This window comes from Panthera uncia, assembly GCF_023721935.1.
Source record: "Panthera uncia isolate 11264 chromosome A3 unlocalized genomic scaffold, Puncia_PCG_1.0 HiC_scaffold_11, whole genome shotgun sequence".
Classification (NCBI taxonomy): domain Eukaryota; kingdom Metazoa; phylum Chordata; class Mammalia; order Carnivora; family Felidae; genus Panthera; species Panthera uncia.
This window is the reverse complement of record NW_026057578.1, coordinates 37800903-37820936: the sequence shown is the minus strand read 5'-3', so window position 1 is coordinate 37820936 and position 20034 is coordinate 37800903. Positions and strand designations below refer to the sequence as shown.

General features: G+C 42.4%; 1 protein-coding gene across 1 annotated transcript in view; it reads right to left on the bottom strand.

The window, feature by feature from the left end:
• The window catches only part of SPTLC3 (serine palmitoyltransferase long chain base subunit 3), a 131076-nt gene that overhangs the window by 40713 nt on the left and 70329 nt on the right, over window positions 1-20034 (bottom strand). The window contains exons 7-8 of the mRNA XM_049651143.1: window positions 11997-12102; window positions 2588-2807 (exon numbers count right to left, since the gene is read on the bottom strand). Of these exons, the coding sequence (XP_049507100.1) occupies window positions 2588-2807; window positions 11997-12102 (326 nt within the window). The remainder of the gene's footprint in view (window positions 1-2587; window positions 2808-11996; window positions 12103-20034) is intronic.

Below are 20034 nucleotides of genomic sequence, written 5' to 3'. Positions count from 1 at the left end.
AGGTACAGACAAGCAGATACCAAAATTCCATGAACTCTTAGGCATATCAGGTTGGAAGGAAACCAGTTTATCTGAGTTTATCACAGACTCACCAAAACCATTCCAGACAGGTGTGTATTTGACTGATTTTGAACTCATCAGGGAATGGCATATATAAACACTTTCTCAAGTGGCCTCCACGTCTTGGAAACTGCCCTATGTTTTCTAGGTTTTACATCTTGCTCATTTAGGGCAGTAAGTCTCTGTAGGGACTAATGGACCTCTGCCAAACACGCTCTAATTCTTGCTGCCATCTAGTGGTAAATTCAGAGACTACAGTGTATAGTGTGGAGCGGGAGAAGACCTGGAGAAGACCTTTCCTCTGGAAAGGAAATGGGTGGGGGAAGGATGATGCCGTTCTCTGGATCCACGCGCGCAGAGAATGAGTATTTTAAAGAGCAAGGAAATGAACATTTTTCTGCATTGCAATTAATACAAATGATAATTTTCCACAATTGCCCAGTGTCTGTCCCAAATGAATACGCGTTACATAGATAAGAACAAATACACTTTTAAAACAGTCCTCCTGACTTTAGGATGGAGAGTAAGAGAGAACCGAGTGAGCTGGACCTGACTTCAGGCCAGTCAGGGGTCTTTGTTTAAAGCAGTTATCAGATGAAGGAACTCCAGGGGGAAAATGTGACATCTACCAAATTTGACAACATTTCAAGGATATGCTTGCTTCAGTTTATTCAGGTGCCCTTGGTTCAGGAAACATAGTTACGCTTGGTTAAAAATTTTGTAGCTCGGAACTGCTGCTAAAGTAATCACAAAACCACAAGCTCACAAAGCAATGTAACCCGGATAAGGGACCTCCTAAATTTGAGACCCTCTGATCCCCTTGCTTCGACAGTTGAGAAGGGAACGTTTAACCTTTCACCAGATTTAGCTAAATTTTGTAGATCCTAGGCATTCCCTATGTTTTTAGCATTACCAAACTAATTCCCAAAGGCCAGTGGAGGGAGGATGGAAAACGATGCTTTGAGCTTAGAAGAAAGTAATGCTTATTGAAGGGTCAAGACCACTGAATACTCTGAACATTTGAAGCATTTGTGCATCTCATGGCAAGGTAAGGGACCACAGTGAAATCTGTTGTTTTAAATCATGGGCTTTCAGTGAATAGACTGTATTCTGCTACAATCCCTAATTTGTCTAACTGGTTTACCAGGAGTCTGAACTCTTGTGTGTAAGTAATGAGTAAGGAATTGGGAATTTTGGAGAAACTGTTGATGCCACCTGCATGCACTGGTTTTGGGCCCAGTGTGCCTCCTCAGTGAAGCCAACATCACTGTCATAAGTCACTTTGGGACAGGTGTAGGCCTGAATGAGACAGCTATCAGGACTTGGATAAAGGGCAGGCAACAGGCTTCTTTATCAATCAAATCCTCTCTTTAATTTCTTTTATTTTTTATTATTTTTTAAAAGTTTATTTATTTTGAGAAAGAGAGAGCAAGTGAACATGAGTTGGGGAGAGGGGCAGATGGTGGGGGACAGGGAGAGAGAGGGAATCTTCAGTAGGCTCCATGCGCAGCACAGAGACTGACATGGGGCTCCATCCTACAAACAATGAGATCATGACCTGAGCCCAAACCAAGAATCGGATGCTTAACCTACTGAGCCACCCTGGCACCCCTCTGTTTAATTTCTTTTAAACATTTATTGGTTTATATTGGCAATCCCCTTGATGATATTGGCCCTAAAACAACAGGGATAACACTCAATAGTCCGATTCCATCAGGTGAGAATTTTAAATCATGTAGATAAGATATTAGAGGGGCATCTGGCTGGCTCAGTAGGCATAGCATGTGACTCTTGATCTTAGGGTCATGATTTCGAGCCCAACATTGGGGATAGAGATTACTTAAAATAAATAAATAAATAAATAAATAAATAAATAAATAAAATCTTAGAAGATATTAGAGGGTGACACAATTTGATGTATGGTTTATCCAAAATGTGGGATAGAATTATTTTGCAGAGAAAATCTCTTGAAAAGGCATTTCTGATCTTACTATGGCTTTGGTTAAAACTCTTAAAACCCAGAACTTGTAGCACAGGGTCAACCTCATTAATAATCTGACCTTTGCCCACTGTTGCTATTACCTGTTTTATGTTTTTCATGCTACAAAAACCAAACTACTTCTCATTCTGTAACATTCCCTTATCAATTTCTGTGGTTTGCTATACATTATTCCCTCTTTTTGAAAGATACCTTCCCCTATCATTTGTCTACAAGACTGGTATTTATTCTAAGACTCCTTAGATACTACCTTGCAGAGTGAACCATCCCTCTCCTTGTACTAAGTCTCTGTCTGTGTATACTTCTGGTGTTGTCATTTTATTACAATGTGATTACTATTCACTATTAGACAGTGAATTCTTTGACATTCTGGGTCTACTTGGCTGTGAAGCCACTGTATCTGGGTTGCCATGATCTATTGAGGTGTGGTGAAGTGAACTGAAGTCCTCACAGAATCCAGAGAAGCCCTGCAGACTGTGTCCCCAGAGTGTTCAGGTTTTAAATAGACACAGGGAGTCCCTCTCTTACCTTCCTTCCAGCTATGTAACCTCCTGAGGCTCCAAAGCTTTTGGTGAATGTGCCCATAAACACATCAACATCTCGAGGGTCCAGTCCAAAGAATTCTACAACACCCCGGCCAGTTGGGCCCACGGACCCAATACTGTGAGCTTCGTCTATGTAGAGGTAAGCCTTGTATTTCTTCTTTAGAGCCACGATCTGGGGCAGATTCACGATGGAACCTTCCATGCTAGGGCATAAGGAGAAATGCTTGTCACTTGCGTACACTTTCTTGGGAAGCTCTGTGATGGTCTCCCTTCCAGTACTTCTCAGACAGCCTGCCCTGACACCAGTCAGCCATGACAGGGATATGCAATTCCTTTCTTCTTAAGGCATATTCTATTTTGCTAAGATAACTCTGTTAATCTTGTAAAGCTAACCTGGTATTATTTTATTGGTATAATTCACATTCCGTAGATTTAAGTGCTTTGAGTTGTTATAGCTAATTCCCAAGTAAACAACTAGCTCGCTGCATTGTTGATCAATTTATTTGTAAAGTCAACTAGTGTAACTAGACTGACCATTTTGGATTCTAGGTATTTTGCTAGTTTTAATTAAATTGCTCTATGGTAATCCATCTTTATCAGGTTGCTGCTCTCTGTTTGACCAGTTCTGTCTGACCTAAACTCAGTGCTTGAATTGCCAAAGATTAAAGGAAAGAATTAAAAACACACAGAAGAACTCTGCTTAAGACACATAGTATTAATAAAAGCACCATAGAAAGTTCTTAGGATCTCTTCTTCAGTGCTTATTGGAAATCAAGGGCTTATTTGAGGTATCTGGTAGTGTCCCATCTTTTTATTCCTTTAGGCCAATGGTTCTCATTCTTGAGTGAGCATCAGAATCCCCTGAATTATTTGTTAAAACACAGATTACTGCCTCCCTCCAACTCCCCACAGAGATCCTGATTTAGCAGATTTGGGGTGGGCTGAGAATTTGTATTTCTACCAAGCTCCCAGGAGATATCCTACCGCTGGTTGGGAACAACACTTTGAGAACCACTGCCATAGATGAACCCTTTTGTTTTAGTCCTAAGTGCTTAATTTTTCATGGTATCGTAAATTGCAAAATCACTTCAAGTCCTCCAGCAAAGGGAAAAGTATGAAGTAAATAAATAAGTAAAATTCATATTTACATGGCACCTTTGGAACTCAGTGGATTGAAAAGAACTTTTGGCTTTAATCAGTTGTCAGAACACTTGGTGAGCTGTGTCTATACCACACACAGTTTTGACTGCACTGACAGGCGAGTTCTATGAAAACACACAGACTCTCACCCTCACCACACAAAGGAGCTTGTCAAACAACTCAAGCAACCCTTCAATTTAGTTCAAGAACTAATCGATTGATGCAAACAGAAAGTTGAGCTTCTCCCTTCTTCCTAATTAGTTTATTTATTAAATTTAATGCATTACAAAAATAAACTTAAGTGTCAGATCGATTCAGTCAAAACAGTCCAGCTGGTTGTGCAGTTGCCCAGGCCAAGTAGTGTTGGTCTGGAGGGAGTATAATGATCTTCAAGTGCAGGATTTGTACTTTTGGTTTCTTTAAAGGCCTTTCTTATTTAGAGCAGTTTTAAGGTCACATCAAAATCGAGCAGAAAGTACAGAGATTTCCCATGCACTCCCTGCCCCACATCTGCATAACTTTCCCCATTATCAACATCCCTCACCAGAGCAATGCCTTTGTTACAAATGAAACCTGTGTTGACACATCATCACCACCCAAAGTCCAGAGTTAACATGAGGGTTGTCTCTTGGTGTTGTGCATTCTGTAAATTTGGACAAACGTATGAGGACATGTACCCATTCTTAGGATATCTTACAGACTATCTTCACTGCCCCCCAAATCCACTGTGTTCTGCTTATTTGTTCCTCTCCCCACCCAACCCCTGGCAACTACTGATCTTTTCACTCTCTCCAGAGTTTTGCCTTATCCAGAATGCCATATAGTTGAAATCATGCACTGGGTAGACTTTTTAGATTGGCTTCTTTCACTTATTAATATGCATTTAGGTCTCTTCCATATCTTTTTATGGCTTGAGAGCTCATTTCATTTTTAGTGCCAAATAGCATTCCATTGTCTGGATGTAGCACAGTTAACTTATTCATCCTCTGACTTGAAGGACATTTTGGTTGCTTCCCGGTTTTGGCAATTATGAATAAAGATGCTATAAACATCCACTTCCAGGATTTTGTATGGACACATTTTCAACTCCTTTGGGTAAATACCAAGGAGCATGATTGCTGGATTGTATGGTAAGAATATGTTTCATTTTGTAAGAAACCACCAAACTGTCCTCCAAAGTGGCTGTACATATTGCATTCCCAGCACCAGTGTATAATAAGCCTTTCTGTTGTGGCACATACATCCTCGCCAGCATTTTACTGTTGTCATTTTTCCAGATTCTGGCCTCCTACCAGATGTGTAGCGGTATCTTGTTGCTTTAATTTACATTTCCCTGATGACATATGATGTGAAGCATCTTTTCATATGTGAATTTCCATGTATGTATCTTATTTGGTGAGGTGTCAGTTAAGGTCTTTTTAATCAGGTTGTTTGCTTTTTACTGGTGAGTGTTAAGAGTTCTTTGTGTATTTTAGATAACAGTCCTTTATCAGATCTATCTTTTGCAAATATTTTCTCCCAGTCTCTGGCTTGTCTTCCTGTTCTCGTGGCATGGTCTTCTGCAGAGCAGAAGTTGGTAATTTTAATGAAGCCAGTTTACTGCATTTGTGTTTTTCACAAGGCCAGTCTGAATGGCTGTTTTCAGATTTTCATGAAATGGAAAACAAATACAGTCATTTTCTCTTATATAAGTTTGTAAGTTAATTCCAGTATTTTCTTAGATTAATTGCTTGTTCACATAGTTTGCATTGAGAGTAGAAGGTAAGGCCATCTGACTAAGCTTAGATTGTAGCCACACCACTTCCCAGCTGAGGACTTGGGCAACATACATGATGTTCTTTGCTTCACGTAGAACAAGCATGATGATGGAACCCTGCTCATAAGGTCTTTTTAAGGAAGCCTAGAAATAATGCTTGTGAAGTGTCTGACACATAATGAGCGCTCGTTGAGTCATTCTTTTTCTTAGGAGGAGCTTAGGAGAAAATGGTTGCAGTGAGGCCCAACTCGAGAAATTGGGAGCCCTTGACAATACTCTGTGTCGAATCTTCTAGGAGAGAGGCATATGGGTGTCATACATAATAAATGGCTATATGCCCTCAAAATTCTAGAATCTACTTCTCATCTTTAACATGTTATAAGTTGGTAACACAACTATGCTAAAAACCTGCCATGTCACAAAGAGCCATTCTTTGTTCTGGAACCGAATTTGGCAGGAGCCAGAGTTAATGCTGAACAGTTTGCAGACACTCAAGGCAGCTAATTAGCTATCCTTCGCTGGGGCTGGTCTAGCTGATGTTAGGAGTCTGCCCACCTGGTTTATATTTCTTCCTCTAAGATTAATGACTCTACAATACTGCTGATTTCTGGAGTTAATGCAGGGCACACATGGGTCCTAGGGAGAACTCGGCTTTTATAAAGAGTTATATTCACCCGCACTAAGTTTTCATTTTCTCAGTGTGACCAAATTTGAATCGAACCTTTTCCTATAGTGGGATATTGAGATTGTGCATGCATAAAAAGGGCTATCTGTGTGATTCCTATAAATTGCCGTCAAAAAACACTGCCAAAAATGAAGTGTTTTATTTTTTCTTCCTGAATGGAAGGTTGTGTTTCAGAGACTTCAAAAAAAGAAAAACAACTAAAATACAACTGTAGGTAGAGATAATTCTACCCGTTCATTTGAAGCTCTGTGAAAGGACCTGAATTATTCTTAAACTAGCAAGCTAGTGAATAATTTCTTTATATCTTTTCTGTTACATAATGTATTAGCTAAGTGACAAGACTCTTTTTTGAAATCTCCCTCTCACCACCTTCTCCTCCACATATAAAGCATATTATCCATTGGCAGGATTGGGCATTAAACCACTGATTTGCCAACTTACATGGTGGAAAAATCTCCTTGGCGGGCCCAAAGCATAATCCAAGGAAGAAAAGAAGGTAAAGAGAGGAAAAGAAAGGAGCTAAGACTAATTAAAAATAAAGTACTTTCTTTTTCTTTTTTCTTTATTTGTTTAAACCATAGGTTAAAGTTCTCAATCCTTAAACTTACATTAATTTGGGCAGGAGAATGGCTTACGTCCTTAGAGGAAATGATATTCTGAGACTTAAACATTTGTTTACATATGTATTTTCTGGAAGGGCTAGTTATTATTTCTTAATACTTTTTATTTTGGAAGTTTGGGCTCTAGTTATACTAGATTATATCCCAGGTTATTTGGGACCTGCTGCCCTTCTCTAGTGTGTGTGTGTGTGTGTGTGTGTGTGTATACACACACACACATAAATATGTGTGTGTGTGTGTGTGTGTGTGTGTGTGTATATATATATATATTCTTTATTTTCTCCTTTTTTTTTAATCTAAAGTAAGCCTCATGCCCAGCATGAAACCCAATGCGGGGCTTGAACTCACGACCCTGAGATCAAGACCTGAGCTAAGATCAAGAGTTGGACACTTAACTGACTGAGCCACTCAGGTGCCCCTTTAGTAGATTTTTTAATAGTTTTGAGATTTCTCAACCACAATGACTTTTCAGAGACACAAAATTAGAAGAGTCTGACTTTCGAACAATACTTAAAAGAAAGCAGATGAGAACACTAAAATACGATTGTACTTTTAAGCCCCAAATCATGAACTCATGGAACTTTATATTTCAAGTTTCAATCTCCCTATTTTACAGATGAAGAAACTGAACCCTAGGTAGGTAAATGGCGAAGGCCACATGGATGACTTCACATTTTCTGTGTTTACTTCGTTGGATGGGGACACGTGAATGGACTCCCTTGTTGATATGGGGCCTCTGTCCCAGCAGGGCTGCCTGGTTTGAACCCTGGCTCTTTCTCATCTCAGCCATCTGCCTTGAGTCGAGTGTCTTCATCTTCACAGTGACATCAAAATACTGGGGGGACACCTGGGTGGCTCAGTCAGTTGAGTGTTTGACTTTGGCTCAGGTCATGTTCTCATGGTTCAGTTCATGAGTTCAAGCCCCACCTTGGGCTCTGTGCTGTCAGCACACAGCCCACTTCAGATCCTCTGTCCCCCTCTCTCTGACCCTTCCCCACTCACGCTCTTTCAAAAATAAATAAACCTTTAAAAATAGATATAAAATGCTTTATAAAAAATGTACAGGGGAGGCTTACTCAAAATCACACATGGGGAGCAAAGAGTAAGCCCACGTGTTTAGTAAGTAGCAGACACATAATAAATGTGAGCTCCTTCCCCTGACATCCATTCTCCAGCTGGGTGAAGAGCAAACAGCTTCACTCTGCAGACACCTTACCGTTTTCCACGTTGCAACTTCCTCGACTGAAAATAAATTTAATGATGGAGACAGCTGCCCTTGTTGTGGGCTTACTGTGGGCTGGGCTTCTGCCAGGAACTGGTCCTATGATCTTATTTAATATTTACAAAAGAACCCTATGAAGGACACAGCACTGTAGGTGACAACACTAGGATTTGAACCCAGGGCCTGGGCCTTCCTCCAAACCCTGGCTCCTCCATATTCTCTATATAGATAATGAGACTTAGATGGTTTATGGATGGTGGCATTATTATTGTCATTACTGTTAATTACTATAATTATCATTCTCATAACTGCTTTTGTGGAGTTTATGGACTTCTTAGACTTGGTATCTAGCTTTTCCTACCTTGATACCTGCCTGAAACTGTCTGATTTGGCTGAATGCTCTTTTTAGGAATTATGAAAAAAAATGGACTCATGGGAGGCTTTTGTGGTGGGGGGACTTTCCCCATGGTGGCAAACCATAGCAATAGATAAAAAAATATATATCTGGGAGTAAAACTTCAAAGGAAGCTTTGTGTTGATATCAACAAGGTATGTGTCTATAACACAACTCTAAAAAGTAGAAGTGTATTTGTGAACTGTTGATTCCTAACCCTGGCCCTTTGGAAAATCTTGTGGGAAATAATTTCATTTTTTGGTGATAGAAGCAAATGAGAATGCCCACTATGTGCCAGAACTCCAGTCTAGGCTAGCCTTGTTTTAAAAATGAGGAAACTGAGGCCCCAGGAAATATCGAGGCCTAAGAAGTGCCCTGCTTCCTAGCATTGAATGGGCCCTTTTAGCTCACAGCTTCATTTAAAGACAAGATTCTGTGCAGGTGAGATAAAAGAAAGCTCCTGTGAAGGGAGGTCCATGGAAAGTGGAGGTTTCATTGTATAAATAAATGTCAGGATGACTGAGCCACTATGGTAGATTGTCTCCAAAGACTGCCTGCAAGTCTCCCCATCCCTCCACACACAAGCCAATCCTCCCATTAAGAGGTGGGCTCTGGGGCATGTGGGTGGCTCAGTTGGTTAAGCGTCTGACTTCAGCTCAGGTCAGGACCTCGCAGTCTGTGAGTTTGAGCCCTGCGCTGAGCTCCGTGCTGACAGCTTAGAGCCTGGAGCCTGCTTCAGATTCTGTGTCTCCCTCTCTCTCTGCCCCTCCCCTATATACACTCTGTCTGTTTGTCTCTCTCTCTCTCTCAGAAATAAATAAACAAAAATAAATTAAAAAAAAAAAAAGAGGTGCTCTCTCTCTTCCCCTTGAATCTGAGCTGGCCTTTTGCCATACTTTGACCAACAGAGCATGGCAGATTTGCTGTACTGGCTCTAGGCCTAGCCATTAAAAGGCAGCAGCTTCTGCTCTCATCCTCTTGGAAGACAGATATTCCTTCCATGTTGTAAGGAAGTTCCACCTTGATTGCTCAGTGAGAAGAGCCTACATATGGAGAAGGCACTCCAGAGAAGAGAAGGGAACAAGGTACTTCAGTCAACCGCCAGTGCTGAGTGAGGTCATTTTCACATTCCAGATCCCAGTTGAACTCCCAGCTGAATGCAACCCCATGAATGACCCCAACCAGCACCACGTGGAGCAGAAAAACTGCCCAGTTGGTCCAGACAACCCACAGCGATGTGGGGAATACTAACTCATTGCTGTGTGTAAGCCGTTATGCTTCAAATGGCTTGTGACACAGTATGAGATAACAGAGCAGGCACCATTGCTAGTGAATCCCAGGTTGTGGTTTGGTGCCATGCCGGCGTGGAGCCAAAAGTCCACACCTGGCCCTCCTGCCCTCCTGAGACCATGGTGTGACATGGGCCCAGCCATTAACAAGCCTTGCTGCTGGAGTGGTTTCTCTATGTAACTGATGGGAATAGTTGACAGTGAAACGCTGGTGGTCCACTTAATTTCAGCCACGATCAAAGTACTTAAAACACAACTTTCCTTTAGTGGAGCTAAGCTTTGTTTATTTGCAGTTGGATTCGGTTAACTCTGGTTAAAGGAGACGCCTAATCTGCTCTCCCTCAGCTGGATCCATGCTCCTGCAAGCCCAGGCCTGAATGACAGGTGTTTAGATAAGGGCTCCCCTCCTAAGCTGGCAGCTGGCACAGATCACACAAGGGAGCAAGACCTGTGCCTGAGGTTATGACAGCCCAGAGTCCATAGGAGATGACTTCCCAAAAGTAGCAAGTTCAAGGCCAGTGAGTAAATTATTAATTAAATTGAATTTTTTTTAAATTTTTTTAAATGTTTATTTTGGTTTTTTTTGAGAGAGAGAGAGAGAGAGAGAGAGAGCAAGCAGGGGAGGGGCAGAGAGAGAAGGAGACACAGAATCTGAAGCAGGCTCCAGACTCTGAGCTCTCAGCACAGAGCCTGACATGGGGCTCAAACTCACAAACCGTGAGATGATGACCTGAGCCAAAGTCGGATGCTTAACTGACTGAGCCACCCAGGAGCCCCTAAATTGAATTATTAATTGAATTAATCCATAGCAGGGTATCTCAGCCTCAGCACTGTTGATATTTTGAGCAGGGTAATCCTCTGTTGTAAGGGCCTACCTTGCGCACTGTAGGATGTCTAGCAACATCCCTCGCCTCTGCCCACCAGATGCCAGTAGTACTAAAGTTGCGACAACTGACAATTGCCAAGTGTGTCCAGAGTAGAGGTGGGTTGCGGGGAAGAAATCACCTTGGTTGAGAATGCTGCTCTAGGGTGATTGCAAAGACTTCACAAAGAAGACACAGTCTGGGGGCTGACCTGAGGAGGTACTGCATACATTGGGTTACTGAAAATGTGAAATACCAGCTTTGCAACCCCACAGATGCACTGGGAACACCCAGAACACCAACCCCTGGGGCAGTAAGGACTAGAGAAAAAACAAAATGATATCTGGCTTTTTATTGTTGCTGTTGTTATTATTATTATTATTATTATTATTATTTTACATTTAGTAGAAAGTACTTCTTTTTTTCCAAAAGGGATGAAGACACATTTCTTCTGCTGCTGGTTTATCTATTCATGGAACAGAAATGATGTGCACTCTGGCTGAGTGAAAAGCTCTATCAGATCTCAAGTTTCCTTTGCAAACACACTTCTCCTTGCAGGGAAGTTAAGCTCTCATTCCCTTCTGTTTAATATTGTTCACTTTTCTGTAATTACAAGAAACGTCTCCCTTGATTCTTTCAACATTACGATTGTTTGAGAGCTGATTTAGGAGTGAGCACTCTGAGATAATGTTTCTTTGACTCAGGGACTTGGGCATTCAACAGAAGGGTTGGGAGGCACCCTTCATTTTAGTGTCAGTAACCAGTTCGGACAGAGAATGAAGCAAATCCCACCACCATGTTCCTCATAAAAGTGCAGCTCTCAGTGGCTTAGTGGGTGTTTTGTCCACTTAGCTTCAAAGTGGTGGGAAATGGAGCATACCTTCAGATGCTGAGTCCAGCCGCTCCCAGCTTTGGATCAGGAATTGCCCTTGAGGTTAGTCTTACCTTGTGGAAGATGTGCAGGGTTTTTGTATTCTAATGCCAACAACTGGCCAAGTTCAGCAAGCCACTGGAGTTTGTGTGTACTGTCTAGTTAGAAGCATCTGGGTACGTGGCAGCCATATCTACTATAGCCATAGAAGGCAAGAAGCATTCTGATGTTGAATAACCCAGCCAGCAAAAGCCTTTGAAGTTGTGGGCCAGTGAAAGGTAGTGGAAAGAATTATTGCAATACCCTCTAAGGGCATTTCTGAGGACACCTTCACAAGCATCCAGCCTCCAAGGTATTCTGCCATATGTACAGACATTGAAAAGATAGGTGACCCAAGGCTGACAGCTCACATTGGTAGCTCTGGCTCAGGTCTCTCCATAATACCTAATACCTAACTCATTTTTCCATTTAGCTAGGAGAGGTCAGCCTTTCCTCATTTGTTAGCTTGCTACAGGCCCCACTGTGTGCAAACATCTCAGGTGATTTACATACCTGTAGATGCCCTCAACTAGGATGAGAATCTTCTTCCAAGCTCTGCGGATTCGAGGCTGGCCATAGATTACAGCATCTCTCAGGAGCTTCTCTAGGCTTTGCATGTCTTTAAATAATACCAAAAAAGAAAGTGAGTCATGACAGGGTTTGATTTTTCCTCCCCCATTTTCTTTTTTGAGAAGGCATCAGGTTTCGTTCTTCTTTTTTTTGTTTATTATTTTTGAGATAGAGAGAGATATAGAGCATGCTGGGAAGGGGCAGAGAGAGAGGGAGTCACAGAATCGGAAGCAGGCTCCCGGCTCTGAGCTGTCAGCACAGAGCCTGATGCGGGGCTCGAACTCATAGACGACAAGTTGGACGCTCAACCGACTGAGCCACCCAGGCACCCCAAGAGAAGGCATCAGGCTTCTTAGGCTCAGGCTTAGACCTGAACTTTTTCAGAGAGCCAGATCAGAATCAGAGAACACCTGGGGTGGAGGGAGGGAGAGGCTTATACTTTAGTACAATTTAACTCTGACAAGATGAGTAGTCAGGTTTATATAGTAGGCAGAATCACCCCACCCCCACCCCCTGCTGGAGGCACATGGTTTTATAGGCTTTTTTTCTTTTGAGAGAGAGAGAGAGAGAGAGAGAGAGCACACGAGCAGGGGAGGGGCAGAGGGAGAAGGAGAGAGAAAGAATCCCAAGCAAGCTCTGCACTGCCAGTGCAGAACCCACTGTGGGTCTCGAACCCACGAACTGTGAGATCATGACCCAAGCCAAAGTCAAAAGCCAGACGCTTAACCAGCTAAGCCATCCAGGCACCCTGGTTTCATAAACTCTTAAAGGGCTCTCCTCTTCTGCTTCGGCAGAGATTGGAGATTCTCCATTAAGTGCATCCTGTGGGCTTCAGCTTTGATACCAGGTTAAAATGAACTTGGAGGTATATCATTAACTGATACTCACCAGTTGTGTAGCCATGAGCATATGAGAGTTTAGCTGAGTTAGTACAGAGTGGTGGCATTGCTGGCAGGTGTCTCACTTCCTACACTTTGAGACCTGACTTTCGACATCCCCCACTCCAAACTTTAAGGCACGGGAAAAATTAGCACTCCTTTGAAAATTATTTGGAAGCATCTGGATACATTAATAAGTGCTCACAATTATTAAGCCCTATCTGGATTCCAGCCTTCCTTCTAAGCATATTCTTTGTAATGACTTGTCTAATCCTAAACATGACCCTAAGGGGAGGTACCTTCATTTTATGTTTCAGGAAACCAGGGCACATATAGGTCTGGTAAATTGCCTGAAGTTTATGATCACAACCAGCATAGCCAGGATCTGAACCTATGCAGTCTGGTACCATGACACGCATTCGGAACCACTACCTTAGTTGAGAGCTCTTGTTCCTTCTTCTCAAACTACTCCATGGTCATGTTGAATAAAGAAGGATGGATGTCTGGTGGATTATTCTTGTTAACTTGTGATGTCAAATATAATTCACAGTGACTTTTCATTTATCTGCAACCAGATGTAGATGATTGGACTTAGGCTGAGTGATTATTGGGGAAGATTGGTCTACCATTCCAGCTGTAGGGGTGTGTGTGTGTGTGTGTGTGTGTGTGTGTGTGTGTGTTTAACTTGCAAAGCCCAGAGAGAGAGAAAAAAGGCAGAGGCTTATGTGCAAGTTTTTTAGATTCATTATATTTTTACCACATTTCTTTGTACCTTCAGAACTCTCCCTTTTTGAGAATCTGAAACCAAAATACGTTAGGTCTATAATCTGATTTCAGTTTGAAAAGTTGGAGATGCTACTGAACAGCTGACCTAACTGTTATGTAATGTTCATCAGGCATTAGAGATTCCACTAAAAAATGCTCACAGGAGGGCTTCCTGGGTGGCTCAGTTGGTTAAGCAACTGATTTTGGCTCAGGTCATGACCTCAATGTTCATGAGTTCGGGCCCCGTGTCGGGCTCTATGCTGACGGCTCAGAGCCTGGAGCCTGCTTCAGATTCTGTGTCTCTGTCTGTCTCTGCCCCTCCCCTGCTCTCTGTCGCTCTCTCAAAAAATAAATAATAAACATTAATTTTTTAAAAAATGCTCACAGGAAAAACCTAGCAGATCTAAATCTAAGACGGTACAGTCAATATTGGTTTTAGCCACTGCATCAAGAAGCAATATACCAAAGAAGCGACATTCAGTGGATTGTCACTGGTCTAGGCTTAAGTTGGCTGAGGTTCTTCCTTTCAGTGGAGATCCCTGAAACTTTATTTTTAGTCCCAATCTGTGGTGGAATCTGTTTTAGGATTTCCTTACAGCTCTAGTACCAGCACACAATATTAGCACAAAATCAATGTTTGATTATGGAAAGGAATGTAGACCAGGAAAAAGGAAGGAGAATACCACTTTAAGATCTAAATAGAAATTATGAAAAAGGATAATTGCCTCATTTCTGCAATAATATTTCTTTAAAAATTTTTTAAAAATATTTATTTATTTTTGACAGACAGAGTGCAAGCGGGGGAGGGGCAGAGAGAGAGGGAGACACAGAATCCAAAGCAGGCTCCTGGCTCTGAGCTGTCAGCACAGAGCCTGACGCGGGGCTTGAACCCATGAACCATGAGATCATGACCTGAGCTGAAGTCACTTAACCGACTGAGCCACCCAGGCGCCCCTCTGCAGTATTTCTTACATTAACTGTGTTTTTGGTTTTGAAGACAGGCAGACATCTTGTGTCTTCACAGATGTAGTGTTTTACTGACACTACATCATTACCCACTAGATGGCAGCCAAGGAAACAGAAAGCAGCTTTCTTATTTTGAGAATTTCTGGGACAGTAAACCTTTGCCTGTATGGACATTTTGCTTTAGGCTGAGTTCCTAAGATGTTGAAGGAACCCGCGTGATTGAGATATACAGCTCCTTTTTCTATAATCTACTGCAGGCCTGTTAGTCTCTGAATGAAATAAAGAAATGACGAATGTAAGATTTCTGTAGAGTGTTTTCCTTCTGGGAAGTGGAATTTATAATTTTTTGGTACAGAAATGACACATGATGAGGGTGGTTCCAATGCCATAACAATAAAAACAAACCCAGTGAACCAAATTAGCAGTCACTTAAAAAGTGAATATTCTAAGATGTTGAAAAACCTGTATATGCAGACATTATTCTACTTTTTATGCAATCAACTAGGTCACATACATATTATAGGTTTAGTCTGGGATTAGGTTTAAAATGGACACCACTAAAGAACATAGAAGATTCTCTCCATTCTTGTATTAACAAGCTGGACAGAGAACAAGACTTTAAATGGCCACGATGTGTTTCATGCATTTTGCAGATGGAAACAAGAGGAATCCCAGTCCCTTCCATGGCAGGGAACTCATCCTGTTCCACTTGAACAGAGAGTTAGCTGGGGATTGTCTTTGGTGAAGCTTCAGAAAACCCGTGGGGTCCACACACTGGGATTCTTGAGCAGAGGGGGAATCAATCAGTCTTATTTCCCCTTGTGAAGCAGAAACTCATTGACCTCTTAGAATCACAGAAGCTGCACAGAGAAAGGGATAACTTCACTCAGTGCGGGATTCTGGACTTACATTAGTGTCTGGTAGCTTCTCTTTGGTTCTTAGGGTCTGGCTGTATAATGCTACAGCATGTGGGGTACAGCTCTGTAGGATTCAGGGGTTTGTGGTTTATGTTCTGCAGGCCTTGTGAGAGTCTACTGTTTCAACAAGCCACATGCTAACATTTTTAAATAATGTTGTTTATTAAAGCACTTATATTTGCATGATGTTAATCCTCATGACACCTCTAAGAAGTAGGAAAGAATGATTAGGTTTTTGTTTTTTGTTTCTTTTTTTTTTTTAAGTTTATTTATTTATTTTGAGAGAGAGAGCAGGGGAGGGACAGAGAGGGGGAGAGAGAGAATCCCAAGCAGGCTCTGGACTGTCAGCATGGAACCTGATGTGGTGCTTGAACTGTGAGATCATGACCTGAGCTGAAATTAAGAGTCAGATGCTTAACTGACTGAACCACCAGGTTTATAAAACCAACAACAACCAAAAACCAAATGCAAATAAATCAGTTTGATATATAAAGAAAATACTGAGATATAGATATTAAAATAAAAGAATAAATTTGATGTTATCAAGGGGCACATATATAGCACTATTGTATAATATCTTTCTAATCTTATGACACGCTTTCTAATCTTATCACGCTATTTGTGATTGCCACAAATTTCGGTATCAGCAATGCCTTAGACATCATTCACTACCATCTGGCTCAATAAAGTGATTTTCTTTGGTTTGTGAAGGGCTGAGAGGAGCAAGTTGGCATGATGGGTGCTGAACATTTAGCCATTAAAAATGAAAACAGAGGCCTCATCTAGGTTAGTGACGCAAAGGAAGTCCTGGTCTGTCACAGGCATGACTAATCAGTTTACTGAATTACTGAATACCTGGAATAATAGTGTGCCAAAAACGAATCAGGCTTAGGTGACAAATATACTTTGAGAGCCTGTTCTTGAGCCTGTCCTTAAATTCAAAGCCCTGATAGGATCAACAAGCCTCTGGGGTCTGGGGAAGCTGCAGTTAATGTACTGTGAAAAGTGGGCCTGGGGAAACAAGGAAGCCATATTCTTCTCAGAAGAGAGGTTGTGTATAGTTCAAAAAGTGTCTTCCTGATGATAAGAAGTCGATATTGGGCTTTGTTCTGACTTTTGCATACAGTGACAACACTGTTTCTTCTGCCGCGGTTTCCTCGTTCCTCTTCTCTTGTGCCACTGACCTTTTGTTGAGACACAAGACCGTTCTTACTGCTCATCCGTCAGTGGCTTTCCCTTCCTCTGGATCCAGGGCCAGCTGTCATGGTCAGGCTGAATACGGCCTGTACCTTCCATATGCTGCTCAGTGTGGTTGATGGTTCACACCTTCTTCCTTCAAAAGTCCACAAAACCCACCTCCAGCTACAGCTACATTTAGATGCGTTCTCTGCTTCCCTGTTCCATGGGCTGCTCACCAAAGATATTTTCATGTCTGCACATGATAGACATCCATCAGATATCTCTTAAGTGAAAAGATGGTTGGATGATGAAGGAATGCTACCTGTTACTCTACCCTTGCTTCCCATCTGTTCCCCCATTCTTCTTGTTCCTTTGGAGATGCCCAATTTCATCCTTCAAATGCTGAGCCCAAATGTGGAATATTAAGCAATGGGTACTTCAGTAACTGTGAATGATGACAAATAAATCATTCTTACTTTTAACATGGTGATGGGGGAAATGCCTCCTTTTTTAGCCTATGGGGCAAATGCCTCCTTTTTTACCCTATGGGGAAAAGCATAATCATGATGGCTAACTTTGGTAAGCAAAGTAAATGTCTTTCTCAAGTCACATTTATAGTCTCTTCCTCATGAGATCAGTGAGGGAATTTCTGATGCATTGAAAATTTGGTATGTTAAGTTTTACAGTTTGGGTAAATACTTAGGCTCAGATTTTCTTGGTAGCTCTGTCAGTATGTGGGCAGGTGTTGCATGGCCTTTGGACAGGTTTGTAAGAAGCATGGTGATCTTGCAAGAGTGCGAAAGGCAACAGAGAGCAGGGGACTGAGCTGATTTGAGGGTGAGGCAGGTGCTAGGGGCAGGGCCTGGGTACCTGGGGAGGCAAACCAGTAATTCTGACCTCAGGGACATGAGACAAAGGACAGGGAGAGCCTAAAGCATGGGGACAGAGTGTCCTCAGAGTTCTGGGCCGATGCAGCACGTAGGGCTCTGATTCTCCGGGAGGAATTAAACATAGTACTCAACTGGGATCCCTAAGTGCTTGAGATCAATGCAGGAAGTAAGATGCGATTCAGGGAACAACTTGGGGGCTCAGAGGTCAGTTCTGGGATCCTGCATCTCAGATCAAGGGCAACCAGTGTGAACCCTGGCTGCATCTGCCTAACCCAACTGCCTTGCTCTGGGAGGGCTGCATGGAAGAGCAAGTCTCCTGCATTCCACTAGCCAGGGGGAGACAGCCTTGGAAAAGGCTGGGAAAGGAGGTAAAGGCGAATTGTGCTTAAAAGTAGGAACTGGAAGGGCACCGAGGTGGCTCAGTTAGTTGGGCGTCAACTTATGCTTGAGTCATAATCTCACAGTTAGTGGGTTGGAGCACCACATCGGGTTCTGTGCTGACAGCTCAGAGCCCTGAGCATGCTTCAGATTCTGTGTCTCCTTCTCTCTGCTCTTTCCCTGCCTGTTCTGTTCTCTCTCTCTCTCTCTCTCTCTCAAATAAATAAATAAACTTAAGAACAAGGGAACCAGCATCAGATCTCCTTGGTGTAAATGCCACCTCTGCCTCTGTGTCTAGCTAGCTCTGTGTCTCCTCACCACTCTGTCCCTCTGTTTCTTCCCCTGTAAAAAGGAGATGATCCTAGCAGGTGTCTCATTGTGTAGTTATGAGGCTCAAATGACTTAGTGCATGTAAAAGGCTCATTGCAGCAAGGGTTCAATACTATTAGTTGTTGTAAAACATATAGAAACAATCACTGTCTTTATTAAAGTGAACAGCTCAGTTCAGGAGTCCAAGGAGGACCTTAAGATCTAAAAGGTTGTGGCTTATAAAAAAAAATAGTCTCAGTGCTGTTTATAGGTTTGATCTTCCACTCAAACAGCACTCCTGAGCCCTCAGAAGCAAAACTCAGAGTTTTCCCACAAACATTGCACTCATTGTTCTGTCTCCCTTTGCCCTTTAAATGCCTCTAGGTAGAACCTTGGTTCTTCCTCTCCACTTTTTTTCTTTTCCAACTGCTCTAAATTCTTGGTCTGCCCAGCCCTCTGACCTCATTGAAACTCTCCTAGCTGAGAAAAAAATTGCTTCTCCTCTCCAAGACTTGTTCCAGAAGCCCTTTGTGACACCCTTTAGGTCGGAGATTGCCTGCTTACCCTACAGCCTTGTAAGTGTGGTCCTGCACCAGCAGTACTGGTGACACTTGGGAGATGGGCAGAAATGCTGAGGCTCAGGCCCCGTCCCAGGTCTACTGAATCAGAGTCTGCATTTAAACAACCACCCCCTAGTGAATTCAGTGTATGTTAAAGTCTGAGAAACACTGTTCCAGAACCTAGATCCTAAGTAATTATCAGCAAAGTGAGCAGGTTCTGAGAAAAAAAAATAACTCAGTCCTGATTTTCCCATATCTCTGCAACAAGATGTCACCCTTTCCAGAGACTTAAAATTTACCCAGGGTTTGAGGTCCTCAAATGCCAGGGTGTTAATACTCAGCCCAGAGAATGTGTCTACCAAAGGCATCCACATGCCCCAAGGAGCTGCGGGCCACTTTCTCAAAATGCACCAGAATCGCAGTGGAGAACAGATTTACTGGTCACTGGTCAGAGCTGACTCCATAGCTTAGACTGTCAAATGTGCTGAAGAGTCTTTTTTGTGGCACTTAATGAGTCACAAAGGCAACCCAAGGACTGGCTATTTCACTGAAGCTGCCCAAAGGAGAAAATGCAGATATTCTTAGCATTTAGCCAGAGGAATTCAGAGGCTAAATTTTAGCATTCTGGGTTAAAATTTAGGCCACTAACAGGACAAGCAATCATATAGATTGATTTTTACACAATAATACACTGATATGGCCTGGAAGTAGCTGGACTTAGCTAGTGGGTAAGAGTGTTAGCTAGCACATGCTGTACAGGCCCTGCCTATATCCCTCAGCCTGGCTCCTTATTGAAAACACAGGCCATTCTTGGTCCAAGAGCTTTCTTCCTGGCTGTGGGGGCATACTGAGCCTAAGCAGGAACAGCCTCCAACCTCCCACACATGGGAATTGGTGTATAAATAATCCAGTTCCCGCACCCCACTGAAGTATGTCTACACTGAGTTCCCAGGTAGGATTAAGCTCTGGCTGTCTATTGTGGTAACCTGCTTGACAACATGCCTTTTGTTGGCTGCCTTTCCTTCTCTGTCTCCATTCTCTGCTCATCTGCTGGTGCTTCCTTGGATCATGTCCTAAGTAAATGAGTTACACTCAAACCCTTGTCTCTGGGTCGCTCCTGGGAGAAATGAACCATGATA